This window comes from Macaca mulatta, chromosome 5, assembly GCF_049350105.2.
Source record: "Macaca mulatta isolate MMU2019108-1 chromosome 5, T2T-MMU8v2.0, whole genome shotgun sequence".
Classification (NCBI taxonomy): Eukaryota; Metazoa; Chordata; class Mammalia; order Primates; family Cercopithecidae; genus Macaca; species Macaca mulatta.
In genome coordinates this window covers 65,962,016-65,983,733 of record NC_133410.1, presented here as the reverse complement: position 1 = coordinate 65,983,733, position 21,718 = coordinate 65,962,016, and the positions used below count along the sequence as shown (strand labels likewise).

The following is a 21,718-nucleotide window of genomic DNA, read 5'->3' as shown; positions in this document are numbered from 1 at the left end:
TGAATGGAGGTTCAACAAAAAACAGGCTATTAAAATAGTACTGGAATATCACTCCACAATAATATTTATCAATTGTAAGAGAAAAGCAGTGTCTTTACAGTAGAGAAACCTGGCAGACAATAACATGAACAGGTGATCAGGATTAACATCATGTCGGCAGGGCATGGTGGCTCACACCTGTAAACCCAGCACTTTGGGAGACTGAGTTGGGCAGATCACCTGAGGTCCGGAGTTCGAGACCAGCCTGGCCAACAAGGTGAAAGCCTGTCTCTACTAAAAATACAAAAACTAGCCAGGCATGGTGGCATGTGGCTGTAATCCCAGCTACTCAGGAGGCTGAGGCATGAGAATTGCTTGAACCTGGGAGGTGGAGGTTACAGTGAACTGAAATCACACAACTTCACTCCAGCCTGGGTGACAGAGCAAGACTCCGTCTCAAACAAACAAAAAACAAAAGCATAATGCAGTTAGATGGGTGAACGTTGTGTGCCTCCTGTGTGATGCACAAATTACAACCCCTAACTCCTAACCCTATAGCATCATTTCTGTAGTATTACTGTCAATACAAATGGCACACATTTGATCATGAGTTAAGTTAGGAAAAAAACTAAGAAACTGTTCCATGTTGAAGGAAACTAAGGGACATGACAGCTAAATGCAGTCGATGATCCAGGACTGGATCTTGAACCAGGAGGAAGAAGAAACACTGAGATCCAGGACTGGATCCGGAGCTGCAAGGGAAAAGGAACTGCTAGTGAAATCTGAATGGAGTCTGTGAATGAATCTGTGTTGTATTAACGCTGATTTCCTTATTTGGATGGTTCGAGGGTAGTTATATCCTTCTCTTGCTGAAATACATTATGGGGTATTTAAGGGAAATAATATATCATGTCTACAATTCCCTCTCAAATAGTTCAGAAAAAAAGATGAATGATAATAAACATGTGTATTTATTAGAGGAGGCAGGGAGACAGATGGGAAAATGTTGTAAAATGAGGACAATTGTGAAATCTCGATGAAGGGGATATGGGATTTCTGTATAAGACTGAAATCATTTCAAATAAATTATTTTTTAAGTGACTAACGCAAGGGACAACTCCTAAATTTCAAAGATTAAAGGATCCTAGTAAGTATGGAGATGGAAGAAAACAGATTATCTACAAAGAAGAAATAAGGCTGCCTTCAAATTTCTATTCATAAGCATTAACTCTCATGAAGCAAATAGCAATAGTTTAAAGAAAAAAAGATCATGACTCAAGATTATGTTCTCTATTTAGCTGGTGGTTCATCATGTTTAAAAAGAAAAAAAATCCTGAGTCCTTGCTAGAATATGTGAGAATGTCTACCAACTTTACAAAGAAGTAACAAATATATCTGTTGACAATAAGTGTATACATATTAAATATTTTATTAAAGGAAAAAGTACTGACACAGCAAGTCAAAAACAACAATTCAATCATGTGTTGTTTCTTAGCCACTTTTTAAATTCTCTAATAAGTTAAATAAAAAGATAAGAAACAAAGAAATAACAACCAACCAAAAGAAAGCGGAAGTCACAATAGTAATATTAGACAAAACAAACTACAAAGTAAAAAGCATTTAACACAACGAAGCAGATAAATTTGACCAAAGCAGGTACACTCCATATGAAGGCTTATGTGATCAGAAACAGCACTGAAATGTACATAACAAAGACTACAGAAAATACAAGGAGAAAGTCAGTTGTAGTGGGAACACTTTACTTCAATTCTAGTAGTCCTTAATAGATCTCAAATCAAAAGAATACAAAGGTTCAGAATAATATCAAGCTTAGTATGTCCAAATCTAACACATGTTCTTTTCCCCCAAATCTGCTTCTTCCCCAATAGTCCCCAGATCAGGTAGTAGTATTGCCATTCTTCCAGGTGCTCAGGCCAAAAACCTTCAAGTTCTCTCTAACACCTCTCTTTCTCTTATACACCACATCTCGTCCATCAGAAAATCCTGTTGACTTTACCTTCAAAAATACCTAAAAATCCTCTTCCACCTTCTACTGCTACCACACTGGTCTAAGCCAACATCTCTCACTAAGATTATTTCAACATCTCTCTAGCTAGTCTCCTTGCTTCAAACCTTCCTGTCCCTTCAACTCCAATGGTCAACTCCTAACACAGTACCTGCAGTGATTCTGTTAATACAGGTCAAGTCATGTCTCTCTTCTGCTCAAAACCCTCTAATGGCTTCCCATCTCTCTTAGTAAAATTTTGCGTTTAACATCCTATGTGATCTTTCACTCTGTTGCCTCTGTGACATCATTTTTCCTACTATTCGTTCGCACTCTTCCTCTGCTCTAACCCCCTGGCCTTCTTGGTGTTCCTCAATCAAGATGGACTCTTTACCACATTGGAACGTTTGCCTTTCATCTTTCCCCTACCTGGTACACTATTTACCCAGACAGCTGCATGGTTTGCTGTCTCATCTCTTTACATCTTTGCTCAAATGATCACTTCCTTAGTGAAGACTTTTCTGCCCACCTACCTAAAAATGTAAACTTAATTTCCCACCCTAAAAACCCTGCTCTATTTCTCTACTCTCAACACCCAACAAATCATAAACTTTATCTTTTTATATTGTCTGCCACCCTGCTCTTCCAGAAATTAAGCTGCAGGAGGGCAGAAAATTTTGTCAGTTTTGTTCACTGACATATCCCTACCCTTAAAATAATATATAGTAAATATTCCATAATTTTTCATATTTAAGAATTCCATAAATATTTAAAGTATATTCAAAAAAATATATCCACTTACGCTACCAATGAAATAACTGGACATATATCTTTGAATCTCCATCTGTATACAAATTATTCTTTTTTCAAGCACCAATGGAAAAATTATAAAAACTAAGCATCCACTAGAACACACAGAAAAACACTTAATGAATTCAAACAATAAATAATATGGGCCAAGTTTTCCAGAACAATAAAATGAAACTAGAAAATAATAAAAGAACAAAATAAAACACAACTTCTTAGAATAACAGCAAAAATTGGCTATTTAACATACACCTGATATTAAACTAAGCAAAGAACACGTATTCATCTTTGTATCAGCTTATGGTATTGGAGCTGATATCATTTTACAGATAAGGAAACTGAAGTTTAAGAACACTGAAATTTCTTACTCAAGATAATATAGTGATGCTTCCTGATCAGTGGTGAATGGGGAAAAAAAAAGAAAAAGATAACGTAGCAAGTAAGTAGTAGAGCTACAACCAATCCCAGATCCATGACCTTGGAGACCAAGCTCTTAACTAACATATTCTTAAATAATTCCTGGGTCAAAGAAAAATCGCTACAATTCAGAGTACACTACAATAACATTACACAGCAAAACCTATAAAATTAAGCCAAAACTATACTGAGGGAAATTCAATGCTGCTTCTTTATCAAAGAAAAAGCAGAAAAACACAGAAAGCATTCAAGTTAAAAGAGAAAATACGATAAATCTAATGATGGGAGAAAAATTAAAAAGTTAAAAGAATAGTGATTATTAGAAAAAAAGTATAACAGATTACAATCAAGCATGCATTTTTAGGAGCATGAAAAAATTATAAAATTCTCTATTAAGAGGCATTTTTAAACTTCAGCATGAAATTTTTCAAGTACTGAAGGCTGGGCATGGTGGCTCACGCCTGTAATCCCAGAACTTTGGGAGGCTGAGGCAGGTAAATCACAAGGTCAGGAGTTCAAGACTAGCCTGGCCAAGATGGTGAAACCCCATCTCTACCAAAAATACAAAAAAATTAGCCAGGCACGGTGGCATGTGCCTGTAATCCCAGCTACTCGGGAGGCTAAGGCAGGAGAATTGCTTGAACCCAGGAGGTAGAGGATGTAGTGAGCTGAGATTGCACCACTGCACTCCAGCCTGGGCGACAGAGCAATACTCTCTCTCAAACAAAACAAAACAAAAACAAAAACAAAAACAAAGAAAACTTTCAAGCATTAAAAATAGAGAAAATAGTATAATGGACCCAATATATCCATCACCCAGCTTCAGTAATCATCAACAGATGACTAATCTGCTTCATGTATACGCTTATCAGTTTAACAATTTTAAATACTGGAGTAGACACCTTAAGTGCCAATATTTCATTATGTTCTACTTAAAAAACTGTCACTCATTTTCTTTGTCTCTCACTTAGGTACAGCGTCTTATTAATCTCTAACTAAGGGTCTTAAAAGGTAGGTACTCAATATACATTCGCCAACAGTGACAATGGAAACAAAACATAGCACTCCTTATTCCATATTCATAATGCCATAAAAATCAAGACAGAAAAAAAAACCCAAAAAACAATAGTTTACCTGAACTTCCATGAACTTCCTCCTCATCCACATCGTTATTATTCTTTCCAGACGTTAAATAATTATTATTGAGCCTGGAAGGTCCACTTAAGAAAAAAAGTAAACCACAAAATTAATGCTTTTATAATGCATATATCTAATGTATTTGCCTTAACGATCATTTTTCTCCTAAAACTGCCATAAGTCTTTCTTATAAAACCAATAGTGATGTTATAAGTCACCAAGAATATATAGTCATCCCTCAGTATTTGTGGGGGACTGGTTCCAGCGTCCACCGTGGAAACCAAAATCTAAGGATGCTCAAGTCCCTTATATACAATGGTGCAGTATTTGCATATTACTTTCACATATCCTACTGTATATTTCAAATCATATCTAGGTTACTTATAATACCTAATACAATGTAAATGCTATGTAAATAGTTGTTATACTGTATTTTTATTTGCATTATTTTTAATGTCATATTGTCACTTTTTATTGTTTTATATTTTATTTTCTGAATATTTTCAATCCATAAGGGTTGAATCAGTGGATGCAGAACCCATAGTTATGGAAGGCTGACTGTACTTGCAGCATTAAACAAAGACTACAATTTCATCCCATAACTGATGGCTGAGCATCATAAGTACTAAATTTATGACTTATAGATCAGAGTTATGGACTTAGTAAATTCAAATGATAACATACTGTGGTGAAAATCAAATTATTAAAAAAAATCATATCTTAATTAAACAAAAAAACAAACAAAAAATAACTACAGCCAAAAACCAATGGAATTTAAAATATGGTCCAGAAATTGTCACAGACGATTCAGCCTCTCCCAGTCCTAGGTCTCTTTCTACCTATTATGAACCCAGGATAAGCATAGTCATAACCTCACAAATAGTAAAGAAATCTTAGCCATCCCTTAAAAGTCTGAGAATTTGCTAAAATTTACCTTTTATTAATTTTTTAAAAGGTTATATGACATCAGATATAATTAAGAGTAGGTAATTCAATTTGATCACTAAATGTGTCATTTTAACATTGTATGTCCAAATTCTTTAATACACCACCTTTCAAGAGGTGGAGCCTAATTCCACCTCTCCCTGAATGTAGTGTGGCCTTAATCAGTTGTTTCTAATGAACAGAATAAAGTAGAAGTGACAGTGTACAAGTCATTAAAAGACACTGTGATATCCATCATAGTCACATCTTCTCTTGGAGCATGTGCTTTGTGGGAAGCCAGTTGCCATACTCAGGAGCTGAGAGGGCCACACGGTAAGAAACTAAGATCTACTGAAAACAGCCAGAACGGAACTGGGGCCTCCAGCCAACAGCGATGTGAGACATTTTATAGGTGGATTCTCCAGTTCCAGACAAGACTTTAAAGCACTAAAACCAGAAAGATATCTTGACTGCTACCTCCTGAGAATATCCGAGCCAGAACTAGCTAGTTAAGCCTCCCAGATAGCTGACCCATAGAAACTATGAAACAGTAAGTGTTTTTAAGCCTTTAACAAAATTAAAATAAAGTTTTTGGGTAATCTGTTATACAGCAATGGGTAACTAATATATGTAACTATTATCCTTACAATACATGCATACCTTTCCTCTAAAACTAAAGTCTTACGCTCTCCAGAATCCAAGCTTGATTCTGTTGGTGTGTTATATGTATATCCACTGGTCTGAGGCTTTAGGGGAACATGCTGTGCAGTCATAACATTATCTTCCTTTTTTGAGCTTCTTGTAGATCTATAAAAACGATAAATGTATGAGTGTTTATACTTCTTCAAAATAAAATTTTCTTCCAGAAACAATATACGGGTGGGTACAAAGACAATACAATATTGGCTATAATGAATATCAGATCACCCTGTTCAGGCTCTGACATCTGCAACTAGCTAAGGAAGGAAATTGGTTTCTAGGACCTACCAAGAGTCCTAATTTGAAAAATTCTGATGAGAGGAATGGAGAAGACACCTGCCCAGGAAGGTGGTGAAAGGCACATGAGGAGATCCTATGTATAAGTGGCTTATGATATATATTACAGTTAATCTATGATGTTTTACTGGAGAATCCATAAACAACTAAAACTGTCTTCTTTGATATCCCTAGTCAGCCTACTGAGGGGCAATAGGGTCCTCACAGGGACTCAGCTCATCTCTTTGGTAGTTAGTTTATTCCAAATATATGCAAACAAGATACACTATTCCTAGTGACTGTATATTTCTTCAGGTTCTAGTATCCTCCTGGGTCCTACCATTCGAGTCAAAAGAAATAAAAGTGATTACAAGAGAATACTATGAACAACTGTATGCCAACAAATTAGATAATCTAGATGAAATGGACAAACTCCTAGAAACACACAAATTATCAAAATTGATTCAAGAGGAAATAGTCTCAAAATACCATGAATCAGTAATCAAAAACAAACTACCCATATAGAAAAGCTCAGGCACAGGTGGCTTCACTGCTGAATTTTACCAAACATCCAAAGAAGAATTAAGACAAATTATTTACAAACTGTTTCAAAAAATAGAGAGATAATACTTCCCAATTCATTGTATAAAGCCAGTATTACCATGATACTAAAACTAAACAAAGACAACAGAAGGAAAGCAAGCTACAGATTGGAATCACTCAACAAAATACTAGCAAATTCCAGCAACATAATAAAAAAAAGAGAGACAAAAGCAGAGAATGGCCCGAAAAAGTGAAACAGAAGGTGTATGGGATTTCTTTATGCACTATAATGACATACACTAATATATTTTAGGACACACTGCCATTTATTTCAGTATATCCTCAGCGCCTTACTGCTTCTAACACAAAGTATGTATTACCTCAGTAGGTTTTTGGAACTAATAAGAATTCATTAAAAGCATCTAGCAAATATTTGGCACATAGTATGAACTCAAAAAAATGTTAACTATTATCATCCTAAGAAGAAAAGTATTAAGCTATATTCCTAACTATTGAAATCACATTAATCTCACTTAAAAGGAAACAATTTGAACTATACACTTAAAAAAGATAAAGATAGTAAATTTTATGTTATGTGTTTTTTGTTTGTTTGTTTTGTGAATCTCTACTTTGGGAGCCCAAGGCAGGAGATTCACTTCACACCAGGAGTTCGAGACAAACCTAGGCAACAAAGCAAGACCTCATTTCTATAACAAATTAAAAAATTAGCCAGGTGTGGTGGTCTACACCTGTAGTCCTAGCTACAAAGGAAGCTAAGGCTAAAGGATTACCTGACCCAGGAGTTTGAGGTTACAGTGGGCTGTGATCATGCCACTGTACTCCAGCCTAGGCAACAGAGGAAGACTCTGTCTCTTTTAAAAAAAAAAAAAAGTTTAACTCTTCGACGACAATATCTTATTAAATTTAACAGTCATAATCCCAGGTGCTATGTACTACTCCCTATTTTAATATCAGGAAACAAGTGCAGAGTACTACTTTGCCTGTGTGTCACCCAGCTAATGGTAGAGACTGGATTTAATACTGGGTATGTCAGAGTGTAGAGCTCTTCATGCTAATTACTGCCTGTCTATAAATGATTAAATAGCACAAATTATTAAATGCTGAACAACAAAAGTAACTATATTATACACATAACAGATATTACCTAGAACAATCAAGATTTTTCTTTTTAGCCAAGTCTTCCTCATCACTTTCCAATGGCTCACTCAGCAAACAACTGGAAATTTCATCATGACCAACGGTACCTCCAGAACCTTTAGCATTTAAAAACTTCTGTACTCTTTGGTTGCCTTTAGTTGCTATCTTCTGCCTTTTAAGTGGAATCGTTTTTTCTCCAATATTCTTAGATGACTGATTTGTTTTCTTAGCAGATTTTTGTCTACTGTTGCGATGCACTGGTAATTCATTTCTTATTGAAGAATTGCTATAAACAGGACCTGAAGGATTCAATGATAACCTAAAGTTAGTATGTTTGTCCAGATGATTTGGCTCACTGAAATACCAACAGTATTTATATTTGCATATAAACATATACACATACACACACACACACATCTCATAGGCTAATTTCCAAATTAAATTCTTTAAACAATGTAGCTCTTCAGTTTACAGATACATGAAACAGGTCCTTCAAATCTGTCACAGGCTTCAAGAAACACTCTCTGGCTCTGCCCACCGCCCTTTTGGCCATCCTTAATATTGGATATTCCCCAAGGTGACAGCTTCAGCTTTTCACTCCATATACCTTCTTCATTACCCAAGTGGGAACAGAGGTAGTAGGCTTGACATTGACATGTTTTTTCTATTAATAATTTTAATTGGCTGAGGTCAATTCTATCATTATAAGCATTTTATATTTAATTATGTTTATTTAAGCTTCCTAGTTACTCCTACCTTCAGTCTTCCTTGCAAGAAAAAAAAAAAAAAAAGTTGTCTAGTCTAGTATTAAATAAGTTGGCCTAAAAAAACTGTTGAAAATTTCCGTAATTAGCATAGGGAAAATACTAAGTAAACAGAAAACTCTGCTACTGAGCAGAGTGGCAGAGGTGTTTTCAAATTCATGCTGGATAATTTGAAAGGCCCAGTCCAATGTTAAACTATGTCACTCACAATCCTTGAAATTCTTGTATAAGGCCTGTCCTGAGAAAAACCTTAAGGGAGACATAATTTCCCTATTCATTAGATGGTATGCTCTCACTAAGCTTTTTATGAACCATAAGAATAGCTCTATACCATACTCAAATGTGTTCAAATTGGTCAACACCTGTTACAGGAGTTATGTAACCAGGCATAGTCATTAGTGGCAGACAAAAGAAAGGAACCACAGCAAGAAACTTTTAGAAGGGTCAAGACTAGGAGAGTAGAACAAGAGGGTCAAAAACTGATTCCATCTGGGAATAATATTTAGTTGGATCAAGAAAAACAACATAGAAACCATTAAGAAACTGTTGAGACTAAACCCCCAAACATATGAGAATCATCAACTTGTAGCCCTCCAAGTTACCAGATTTGTGCTGAAAACATTTAAAAATTAATAATGAAGAATAAATTTGGTTTACTTGTTGTAATATTTCTATAAGTGTGGTCAAAAGGGATGTGAGATTGTGGACATAAGTTAGAGCTGACAGTAATAAATAGCTGTGGTATTAGTTGGTTTTCTAGGAGAAAAGCCATGAGAAGAATTAACAAATTTAAACCAAAGGGTTTCAGGACATTGAATCAGATGAAAGATGAACATTAGCTTATTTTTGAGACTCACCTATTTAGGCTGTATTATGACTGGAAGGACTTGAAGGACTTATCTACCCAGAGCTTTAATTACTATCTATATGCTGATACCTATAATATCCACCTACCGCTCTCCTCTAAAACTGCCTCTCTTGCTTTATTTCCTATCTTAATGAAAAATACAACTACCTATTCTATCCAGATATCTAAATCAGAAACTTGAATTATGCAAGACTACTACTCCTATCCACAATCATGCCCTAAATCCTATCAATTCTACTTTATTAATGCCTTTCAAATCTTTCAAGCTCTCCCTCCTGTCATCAGCAGAAGCCCTCATCATTTCATATCTGGATTATATCAGTCTCTTTACTAATCTCCCCCATTCTAGTCTTGTTATTTTTCAATCCATTCTTTACACTGCTGCAAGAATCACCTTTGGAAAACAAAAACTGGATCATTACAACCCTGCTTAATTATTTTAGTTATTATGTATAGCTTCAGGATAAAGTCCAAATACTTTCAACATCAATTCATATCTACATCTAGATTTGCTTATTTCATAAACTGCATCTCCCAAAACCCCCCTCCAAACAAACAAACCAAAAAAAGCCATCAGTACTGAACTACCTATAGTTTCTCTAAAGCACTGGTTGTCAAAAGGCAGTCTCTAGACCAGCAAGATCAGCATTATCTGGGAATTTGAAATGCAAATTATCATGACTCACCTCAGACCCAGGGAATCAAAGATTTTTCAGAGCAGGGCCCAGTAACCCGTATCTTAATAAGCCCCCAGACAATTCTAAAGCACGCTAAATTTAAAAAAGAAAAGATCAAGCTCTCTGCTCCAGATCTCTGCACAAGCTACTTCTACTTAAAATATTCCATAACTTCCTCCTTACTCCACTCAATCACTTAGCTAACTCCTAATTCATCCTTCAGGAAGCTTTCCCTAATTTCCAAGTCTTAGGTAGCTTGCTATCAACATACGACTGTTTACTTACCTCTACCCCGCTCCTCCAGCAGACTAATTCCTTGACCCCAAGTAATTGACTGGTATTTTATCTATGTATATTCCCAATGCCTAATGACAGAGGCAGGACTATGGTGAAACAAGAGTAGCCTCAGCTGGAAAATTCAAGAAGGTGCTCATTTTTAGGTCTGTGCAAGTACAGAACCCGAACTAATACAATCCTGTGACTGAGTGCCTTAAATTTTTCACCCTAGTGTCTCATTGTCTTACCCTAGTCCTGGTCCTACTTTACCTCATTCCTGTCCCATGGCAAGTACTCCATATACATACATTTCTTCGTATATATGAAAGGGCAACAGTGTCACATGTACTACACGCAGGCTGGGGGCAAGTCAAGTTGTTCTTCTTAACTTCAGACTTCAATTTCTTCTCCCATCAGATGACAGTTTAGACTATATGATATATAAGGATTCCTCCACTTTTTCAACTCCCAGTTTGATCAAAAATCCAACATCTATTTCAGGACTGTTAAATAAGTGTTTTTTGATAGTTTCAGAGATCTAGCACATTTATCCAAGTTCTGTAAGAACTTATTTACCCATCTATTTATGTGCTCATCTGACACAGTTGTGATGCACTGGTAATTTCTTTAGCATTTCAGGCATCCTGGGGCAGAAAAGTGAGCTCCTCAAAGCAGTAACAGTATTATTTAACACTTCAGTACTAACCTATGCCAAACCTACTATGCTAATAGCATTTAAACCTTATAAAAACTCAATGAGGTAATCATGTTACAGAATGAGAAACTAAACAAAGTAATCTACTCAAAGTGGAAGAGTGATACTTTGAACTCAGATCTGACTCCAAAATCCAAAGGCTGTAACAAAATAAATACTTGCTGCTATCAATCAAGAAACTCAATGATTTAATAATTCATAGCAGGGAGTGGATGGATAGCATTAGGAGATATACCTAATGTAAATGACGAGTTAATGGGTGCAGCGCACCAACATGGCACATGTATACATATGTAACAAACCTGCACATTATGCACATGTACCCTAGAACTTAAAGTATAATAAAAAAAATTAAAAAATAATAATTCATAGCAATAAGGCCTCACAGATACAATGCCATAGTTGTACTAATCTTTCACTTATTAATCTAAATGCCCAACAGTCAATAGTATTTGTGTATGAGAATGCCACCTTATGATCCACAAATCTTTTCAGGATCATTTCCTTTAAAAAAGTGACAATTCTTCCAAAACAATAAATGTTTCATATTGTAAAGAAAAAAGTTAGCAAAGCAGCTCTGAGTATACTACCTTTAAAAGGGCCTGCTTTCAAAGTGAGCCCTGTAAACTTAAATTTCAGGAGTGTTCCTGTCATTTCCTATTTGGCAAATGTGGTGTTGTGGGCTTAAACCGCTTATACAAAAAATATGGTTTAGGCAAATACTGCCTTCCTTCAGGGAGTCTGGAATTGTAGTACTTGCTAGGTAGAGAGTACCTATATGACCACCCCCCATAAAGATCTTGGGCACTAAGTCTCTAGTGAGCTTCCCTGATAGACATTTTGCCTATTTGTCACAACTCATTGCTAGAGGAATTAAGCAACTCCTGTGGGAATCCACTGGGAAAGGACTCTTCAAGCTTCTGCTGATTTCCTCCAGACTTGGCCCATGTACTTTTTTTCCACTGAATTTGCACGGTATCCTTTCACTGTAATGAATCACAGCCACGAATACAAATATATGCCCAATTATCCTAGCAAATTACCAAATCTGAGGGTTGTCTTGGGAACCACCAACACAAGTAATTTACTTTTTTATGTGTAATGAACTATAATCTTGTAGATTATAAACTCCTTGGTGGCAGAACCTCATATGATCAATCTTTGTATCCCTCACAGCCAAGACATTAAAATAGCTGGATTATTTATATTGCCTTTCCCAACTAGAACATAAGCTCCATGAGAGCAGGGATTTTTGGTTTGGGGTTTTGTTTTCCCATAGCTATTATCCCTCTACCTAAAATACTGTATGTATTAAAGCTTTAAGGAATATCTTTACAACTGATTTAATATTCCTTTTGATGACCCAATTTAACTTGGTCCTCATGATATTCTCTCTATAGAAATATAAAATCAAACATAATGTCCCTTACAGAATGATTTTATCTATGAACAAACATAATAAAAATACTTACTCTCCTCTGATTTTACCACCCACCAATCAGATGGACGTCTGGAAATTCTTCGACTTCTCGTGACAGTTGAAATCACTTCTTCAGGCACAAGTTTGTTCTTGGACTCATTGGAAAAGTGCTTCTTTTTAGCTTCTCCCTTATCTTTTCTAGCGCTACTTTTCTTGCTTCCTAAAATAAAGAAAACCATAAAACCAATTCACAATCTACTAAAAAAGTTTTCAGAAAACCACAAGGTTATTAAAAAAAAAAAAAACCCTCAATTATAGGAACTTCTTAAATTTATCCTGTGGCCTTCTTTTCATGTCTATTTTTAAAAGTCACATGTTCTCTTTCTGTCAATTATACGTGCTGCTGAAGTAAGCACTAACTTCCTATTAAAAACTGAAAAAAAAAATACAGTTCCTTCCTACAACTTCCCAAGTAAAATTAGGCAATTACTGCTTTCCTGTTTAGAAATGACTTTTTTCAACCTAAGAAGAGGAGATTTAAAGTGTGATTAAATTATAAACTCTGAAATAGAGGCATTATTTTGCATCATCCAGGCTGACACAATCTAAGTATGTGTCCTTTAAAAGCTGTGGTCAGAGAGATGAAATGATGGAAGAAGAGGCAAGATAAATTCAAAACATGAGAAGGCTGGTATTGCTAGTTTTGTAGATGGTGGAGGAGGACCATGAGTCAAGGAATATAGGTAGTTTCCAGAGGCTAGAAAAGGCAAAGAAACAGATTTTCTCCCAAAATCACTAGAAAGAAAGAAAACCCCACCAATACCTTGATTTTATCCCAGTGGGACATCTGACCCACAGAACTGTAAGATAATCAATGTTTGTTGTTTTAAGCCAATAAGTGTATAGTAACTTGTCATATGACAGCAATAGAAAATTAATACAACTGGCATGGTAATTTTTTTTTTTTTGAGACGGAGTCTCGCTCTGTCGCCCAGGCTGAAATGCAGTGGCCGGATCTCAGCTCACTGCAAGCTCCGCCTCCCGGGTTCATGCCATTCTCCTGCCTCAGCCTCCCGAGTAGCTGGGACTACAGACATCCGCTACCTCGCCCGGCTAGTTTTTTGGTTTTTTTTAGTAGAGACGGGGTTTCACCGGGTTAGCCAGGATGGTCTCGATCTCCTGACCTCGTGATCCACCCGTCTCGGCCTCCCAAAGTGCTGGGATTACAAGCTTGAGCCACCGTGCCCGGCCTGGCATGGTAATTAATGACAGCATTATATTCACTAACCAATCTAGATACAGAATATATGTAAAAATTAGTGTGTAGAATATAGCAGATACTCAGTAAATATTTAATATTGACAATTATAGAGAGCATCCTTCAAGTGTACTTCCTTCATATGTCTTTTCCTAAGAAATTATGGATAAATCAAAATTTTGTACCCTCCCTTTTAATCCTATGCATGTATGTATATTATCTATTGTTCTACGGAACCCACCAGAATGATCTTGTTAACAGTAGAAATAATGGGTTAGTAATTTTTGTGATTACAGTGCCTAATGCAGTGTATGGCATTCAACAACTGTTAGATAAATGAGTGAATGATGGAAGAGAATGGATTTTTATCTCTATAAAAAATAGTCCCACGGTACCCTAGGATTTTTTTTAACATTTTTATTTTCTAAAGAATTTATCATTTGTCTTATTCATGTTCTGATACTAACTTGTTTACTAGCCTTTCCTTTTCACTTTGCCCTCTATGTATACTGCCATCTCACAAGGTAAACAAAAACTATGTAAGTTAGAATTAAATTATATATAAAATAAAAAGATTCTAGAAAAAAACTTATAGGCTTTTCGGGCTCTTTGTTCATTTAGGTTTACTTTGCCTACTTGCCAAAGTTAAGTTGGGATATTAAAAAACATAAAATGCGTAGAATAATGATCACAGTTATATTTAATATAAACACTTACCCACAGGTGACATCTGTTTTTTGGAAACACAATCATTTCCTATCTCTTCACGCTCTTCTATATTTCTGTCTGAATTTCTTTGAAATTTGTCTTGGGTAGTATGTGACATACGTATGTTTTCATCTTTAGACTGTCCCACATCAAGCTGTTCTTCAGCTGGTTTAGCCTTAAATTTTCTTCTCTGTTTTTGTTTTATAGTCCTTTTGCTTCCAGATGATTTTTCTACATCCTTGGAACACATTTCATATTTTGCAGATTTACAATCATTTTCCGTTTCACCTGTCAAAGCATAACTTGTATCCAGTACTGTTTTATCAGAGGACTGAGATGGTTCTACTGGGTGAGGTTCATGAGAATGTTTGCCATTTGCCAAAGTCTTAGGTAATATATTATGATGCTTTTCTCTTGACTTTCTATTTTGAAGCAGTGCAGTGCTCTCAGCCGGAGATATTGGGCGTTGTTTCAGAGGCCCTGCCTTTCTTGGTATTGTAATCCAAGATCTACTGGCAAAACTTTGATCTGACTCATCAATTATAAATTCATCCTCTATCACCTTCTTATCATCGGGAGGACACGAATGAGGTGGAGCAGTTGCTGCATGCCTAACAACGGGACTGAAACAGGGTGATACTTTTAACAGTTCAAAAAAATAAAGCTTTTAGATTTGTTTAGTAAAGAAAATCATCTAAGAAATAAAATCTAAATATCTTTTAAACAGTTTATGCATCTCCTCAATTTACACTTAATCGTACAAATCTTTCCCTCCTTTTACATTTCTATGCCTGTTCACCCTTATTTATAATAGTAATGACATCATAAAAATGTAGAACTAGAAATCTAGACATCAACTAATTTGATCCCACCCACCCACCCATTATATATACTAAAACTGAAGCCCAAAGAGATATAATTATAACCCAGATACATTGACTCACAGTCCAAAATGAATGCCACTATTATATATAATCTTATATTAAATTACATATTTGTATATATATCTTTTGGGGTCTGAATTTCTTCACATTCAAATGAGCCAACAAGATTATTTCTGACAACACTCCAAGTCTAATATTTGACTTGGACTACTACTAAATTATAAGAGATTGGGGAGGCCAGGTATGGTGGCTCACGTCTGTAATACCAGCACTTTGGGAGGCCAAGGCGGGTGGATCACCTGAGGTCAGGAGTTCAACACCAGCGTGGCCAACATGGTGAAACCCCATCTCTACTAAAAACACAAAAATTAGCCAGGCATGATGGCGGGTCCCTGTAATCCCAGCTACTTGGGAGGCTGAGGCGGAAGAATCGCTTGAACCCAGGAGGCAGATGTTGCAGTGAGCCAAGATCGTGCCACTGCACTCCAGCCTGGGTGACTGAGCAAAACTCCATCTCAGACAAAAAAAAAGGGAGAGAGATTGGGGAAAATTTCTTCCTATCTTTTTTTACATTCCACAGTTCTTCACATATGGCAACACCAAATACACAGATGGTTGAATGAATGTAAAAATTACTAATATTACTATAGGACTATAAATTGTAGACCCACAGAACTATAAAATAATAAATGTTGTTTTAAGCCGCTAAGTGTGTAGTGACTTGTTATATGACAGCATATGTGTAAAAATGCATTTCGTTTGGATATTTCATATGTATTTCCATATTATAATCATGGTATAGAAATAAATGGAGTGCATCTAGAGAGGTAGCATAAGCACAAAAGAAATCTAGTGCCACAGAAACAGGAAAAAATAAAAGGCAAGTCTTATCACAAAGCATACAATGCTATAGAATGTCATAAATAATGTAGTCAATGTTTCCCAACTCTAGACCTTTCTCCATAGTCCTAGCCCAAACTACGTATTTTACTAAAAGGCAGAAAGCCTATATGATGAATATTATCGTTGTTTCCCACGCCAAATGTTGTAAAAGGATAAAGAGTAAGACAGACAATTTCAGCTACTATCTTACGGCTTATAATCGAACATCAACATTAATTCTTAAATTTTCATAAAAGCATGTACATGTTAAGTACATACAAAGAGAGTCATGCATTTAATGAGGTGTTGAATAAATTAAGACTAGTGCATTGAAATTACAGAGTACCTCCTCCAATTAGTCGGAAAAATTTCCCAGAGAAGGAAGGAATTATTCCAAGGATGGTAATCTGATAGACTAATTTTACATTTCCCTGATTGTTTTAATAGCTTTGAGCACACCACATATTGCAGTGAGATACACAAAATAAAAAACAAGGTAAACATCCAAACTCCAAAGCTGGCATACGCACTCGTTTCCACTTTTTCACTTGGATAAGGCTCAGTTAGCTGTGTTTAGCCATAACAGAAACAAAGACAGAATGCAAAAATTAGATTATGTTTTTCTCTTTTAATTAGAACACACAAAAGGAATCAGAAATGAAAACGCCTTTATTCCTCTAATCGTAAACTCCTGACAAATCTTATAATGTAAAATAGTAAATACTCTAAGAAATATACTCTCTAACGGTAGCATTTCACAAATTTATATAATTAGAAAACTCTATAAAAACTAATAAAGAACAAAGTCAATACAAATACTATAATGAATGTATGTTTAACAGAGATGATATCCTTAGGAAACAACCTTGACACTATGAAAGTTTAGAATAGGGAAAGATGGCTTCTAATTTGCTAGAAAAACCATGAAAGGCTTTGTAGCATTTAGGCTGGCTGTTGAACGATTTATAAGATTTGGTCACAAGGAAATGCAAGAAAGACAATCAAAAGGAAGAGCATAAGTGGAAGTAATGAGGCTAGAAAGCACTGGGAATAATGAATAGTTATATTTGACAACAATTAAACATAAAATTAACTTTACTCACTAGAACATCAAAAAGAACATTAAAAATAATCTCTCAGACGTAATATAATTAGCCCACAAGTATAACACATTTGTTTCAGACGGTGGTGACAATATCCATATGAGGTTTAAAATATATACATAAAAATTATTAATCAACTACAGGAAGCGGAAGCAGAGACTGAACAAAAAGGGAATTTCATTCATTCATTTTAACATGTTTTTATAAAAACTTCCTTTTTATTTTTGAGACAGAGTCTCACTCTGTCACCCAGGCTAGAGTGCAGTGGCGCAGTCTCAACTCACTGCAACCTCCACCTCGCAGGTTCAAGTGACTCTCTTACTTCAGCCTCCCGAACAGCTGGGATTATAGGCATGTGCCACCAAGCCCGACTAATTTTTGTATTTTTAGTAGAGATAGGGTTTCACCATGTTGGTCAGGCTGGTCCTGAACCCCTGATCTCAAGTGATGTGCCCGCCTCGGCCTATCAAAGTGTTAGGATCACAGGCGTGAGCCACCGCATACAGCAATAAAAACTTCCTAGTATGTTCACTAGCACTCTGATACCTATGATAGTGACATAAGGGCAGCCTAACATAACAATGTCTAAATACAGCATTGCTAGTCAGGTGTGGTGGCTCACGCCTGTAATCCCAGCACTTTGGGAGGCCGAGGTGGGTGGATCACCTGAGGTCAGGAGTTTGAGACCAGCCTTATCAACACGGGGGATATTCCATCTCTACTAAAAATACAAAAATTAGACAGGTGTGGTGGCAGGTGCCTGTGATCCCAGCTACTCGGGAGGCTGAGCAAGAGAATCACTTGAACCCGGGAGGCGGAAGTTGCAATGAGCCGAGATTGTGTCAATGCACTTCAGCCTGGATGACAGAGAAAGACCTTGTCTCAAAACAAATACATACATACATACATAAATACTGCATTGACTTCATTCTTTGATATTACACAGACAAACTAGAAGGCAATGAAAACTGAATGAACCTGTTTTCTTTCAAGTCTAATTTAGTATCTATTAAAAAATGGCTTTGGGAGTGACTCACTGACTGGTAAAAAACAATCTCTCCTTACAAGTCAGACAAAAATTTCAACTAAAATATTTGTTAATTAAATTACTTATTTCTAAGTTAAATAGCATTAGGAATCCTCATATATGGTTCATAGAATTAAAAAAAAATGCCTCAAAGGCAAGTTTCCTAATAACTCACCTGGATTTACTTTTTCGTTTTACTGTTTCTAAAAACAATGTTGAAAAACTTTTTTTAGCTTTTCGTTGAATTTCATATTCTGAATCTCGTGTTATATTCTGAGATGATCCTGATGGTTTTCTTTCTTGTCCTTCTGATGTTTTATACTCTTCATCTGATACTTTATTATCTATTTCTATTTTTTTTAACATAACTTTATCTTCAAAGTTTAACCTAAAAGGTTAAAAGGAGGGTAAGTTGAATGCTCCCATAACGTTTCTTGAGTTACGAGTCTTCCTGAACTCCTTTACAGAGACAATACAGACCAATTTAAAATTCTGTACTAGGCATTTATTTAACACATAAATGCTGATTTGTGCATTCCAAATACACAAGATAAACTGCTCAGGAAGATTAACTTTTGTATTTATCAACAGAAAAACAGGAAAGAGAAAATAATGGTTAAAGTATACATCAATGAAATGTATAGCTAGGCAATGGTTCTCAGGGCGATCTTAGAGCACTGTGACAGACCAAACTTTGAATATCAAAGTCTTAGAATATACTTAACTCCTTGGCTCCAGTAATCACACAATACTCTACATAGAAATTACACTCATTACAGAGATCTCCAAATGCAAAAGACCTTGAATAATCTACTTTGATTCCTAAAGGCCAAAGGTAAGGCCAAGAAAGAGAAACCAGCTGTCCACAAAGCATAGCATCCTCAATAATACTTATGCACTGCTACCCTAGAAGTGACCTGATACATATTTACACTTGCAATTACAAAAAATATTGAGAAAATACAAATTGTTTCTCTTAGGAAGCTATCAAATACTATCAGAGAAAAAACACATTTTTCCAGACTATAGAAAAGTTAACCTCCAAACTTCTCTGAAGTACACTTTAAGGCCTTCCTTAATTATTATAAACTGAATATATGCTAAATGTATACTTTCTCATAACGTGTTAATATTCCTCCTTCCTTACTGTAAAATAATATAACAAGATTGAATTATCATTTTTTAATACAAAAAGTAAAATTTTAAAAGTGCAATTAACATTATTTAAATAAAATGTTACCTTTTTTTGGTTTTAAGTGAAACCTCTGTACTTGAAGGCAGCGTATTTACTGAATTTTCAAAAGTGTAAGTCTCTCTCTTTTGGGCACTAGATGGAATAACATTTTGCGATACAGATGTTTTTGCATCCAAAAGAACAGAAGGTGAGCCAACAGATAAGTAAAATTCTTCACCAGCATCACTGTGATAATCATTTATGTTTCTACTTGACATCTTTTTCGAGCCAGATGTATTTTTGGAACTAACATCAGTTGCCAGAATTTTCTGACGAACTTCATGGGCCTGAACTAGAAGAAAATTACATAAAGATACTTGTCAATTAAAAGAATAATAAGAGAATCAAGCAGGCTTTTTAAAATTCTGCAATAATTTAATCAGAAATAGTTTTCAGAAAACTCAAAGTCATTAAGATTAGAATCAAAGGTCTATGATTTAAAAAAGTACTTAAGATTTTTCTATCTTTGGGCTAACGGTGACCTAGGGCAGTAAGATGATCACATATTTACACATACACACATGGAATATAGATATAACAGATATATAGAGATATGACATAACCATGTGTGTATATATGCATAAACAGTATATATGTATATGAATATTTATGTATAATGAGAAAATATAAGAGAATATATACATATTCTCTTAAACCTCACCCTTCAGAATGAGATGGCATTTCCCTGCTTCTCCCTGTAAATACAACTAAATTCCCTGGAAATTATCCATCAATCAACAACAGGACTCTGAAAGCTGGAAGAAAAAAAGGTAGACTAGCTAGGAAACTCAAGACCAGGAAAAGATAAGCCTTGGGTTTTCTGTCTATCTCCCATATACCCCTGGACTGGTTACTGGAGAAGCCTATAACCTGGAACCACCAATAGGTGAAAGACAGGGTGGAGGCTGGGTGGAATTGCATTCTCTGAACAAGGTAAACCCAATGAAGACGTAATGAGGAAACTCAAGCCCCATTCAGCATTGTGGGCCATGGAGCACTCCTTACTACCTGCATTGGCAGAGCAACAAAGCCCTGGGCTGTGCTATGGGACTGTAGCAGCAAAGGAGCTCATACCAAGCCAGTCCTGCTTCCATAATCATAGATGGCAGGCGGTATGACCCACATGATGCTGTAGAGTAGTGAAACTTCTGATCTTCACAGTCCAAGACAACATTTTGATCCACTGATAGTATTGACACCCAGGCCATCCTAGTCCCTACTTTACAACCAGGGCACCAGCAGACAGTCTAATCTGAGGCAAGAACAGCGTAAGAGAGGGCAGCATCCCCCTGTCCTCCACCCAATGATATAAGGAAACCAGGCCCAGCAGCTTCTAACCAGAACCCCACACAGGTGAACAAGGACATCAAAAGGTATCTTCCAACCACCCCAGACAGCACCAACAGGAACTGAGCTAGAATCCTAACAGCATCAGAAAATGAAATAGAACAAAACACCACTGCTATTACTCTGAACACTTAACTATCACTGAAAATAAAACTCATCAAACTAAGAAAGAGGGGCTGGGCGCAGTGGTCCATGCCTGTAATCCCAGCACTTTGGGAGGCCAAAGCAAGTGGATCACTTGAGGCCAGGGGTTCAAGACCAGCCTGGCCAACATGGCGAAACACCATTTCTACTAAAAATAGAAAAATCAGCCAGGCGTAGTGGCACATGCCTGTAATCCCAGCTACTCGGGAGGCTAAGGCATGAGAATCACTTGAACCCAGGAGGCGGTGGTTGCAGTGAGCTAAGATCATACCACTGCACTCCAGCCTGAGTGACAGAGCAAGACTCTGTCTCAATAAATAAATAAATATACAAATAAATAACGCAAGAACCTACACATTAAACCAAAACAGGGCAACTATGTGCTGTAACAAAAGATTTAAGTAGTCTAAGAATCCCCTAACATAAGTAACCAAATCTCAGGAATACAATCAAAACAACTCATCAT

At 36.1% G+C, this 21,718-nt stretch overlaps 1 protein-coding gene across 3 annotated transcripts in view; it reads right to left on the bottom strand.

Moving 5' to 3' along the window:
• CENPC (centromere protein C) overlaps positions 1 to 21,718 on the bottom strand; it is a 71,452-nt gene that overhangs the window by 27,200 nt on the left and 22,534 nt on the right. For all 3 annotated transcript variants that reach the window (XR_013417519.1, XM_001099283.5, XM_015138619.3), the window contains exons 6-12: positions 19,768 to 20,053; positions 18,703 to 18,915; positions 14,641 to 15,254; positions 12,718 to 12,885; positions 7,953 to 8,244; positions 5,930 to 6,076; positions 4,343 to 4,428 (exon numbers count right to left, since the gene is read on the bottom strand). Coding sequence is in view for 2 of the 3 variants with exons in the window: in XM_001099283.5 (XP_001099283.4) it covers positions 4,343 to 4,428; positions 5,930 to 6,076; positions 7,953 to 8,244; positions 12,718 to 12,885; positions 14,641 to 15,254; positions 18,703 to 18,915; positions 19,768 to 20,053 (1,806 nt within the window). In the remaining variant the exon portion in view is untranslated. The remainder of the gene's footprint in view (positions 1 to 4,342; positions 4,429 to 5,929; positions 6,077 to 7,952; positions 8,245 to 12,717; positions 12,886 to 14,640; positions 15,255 to 18,702; positions 18,916 to 19,767; positions 20,054 to 21,718) is intronic.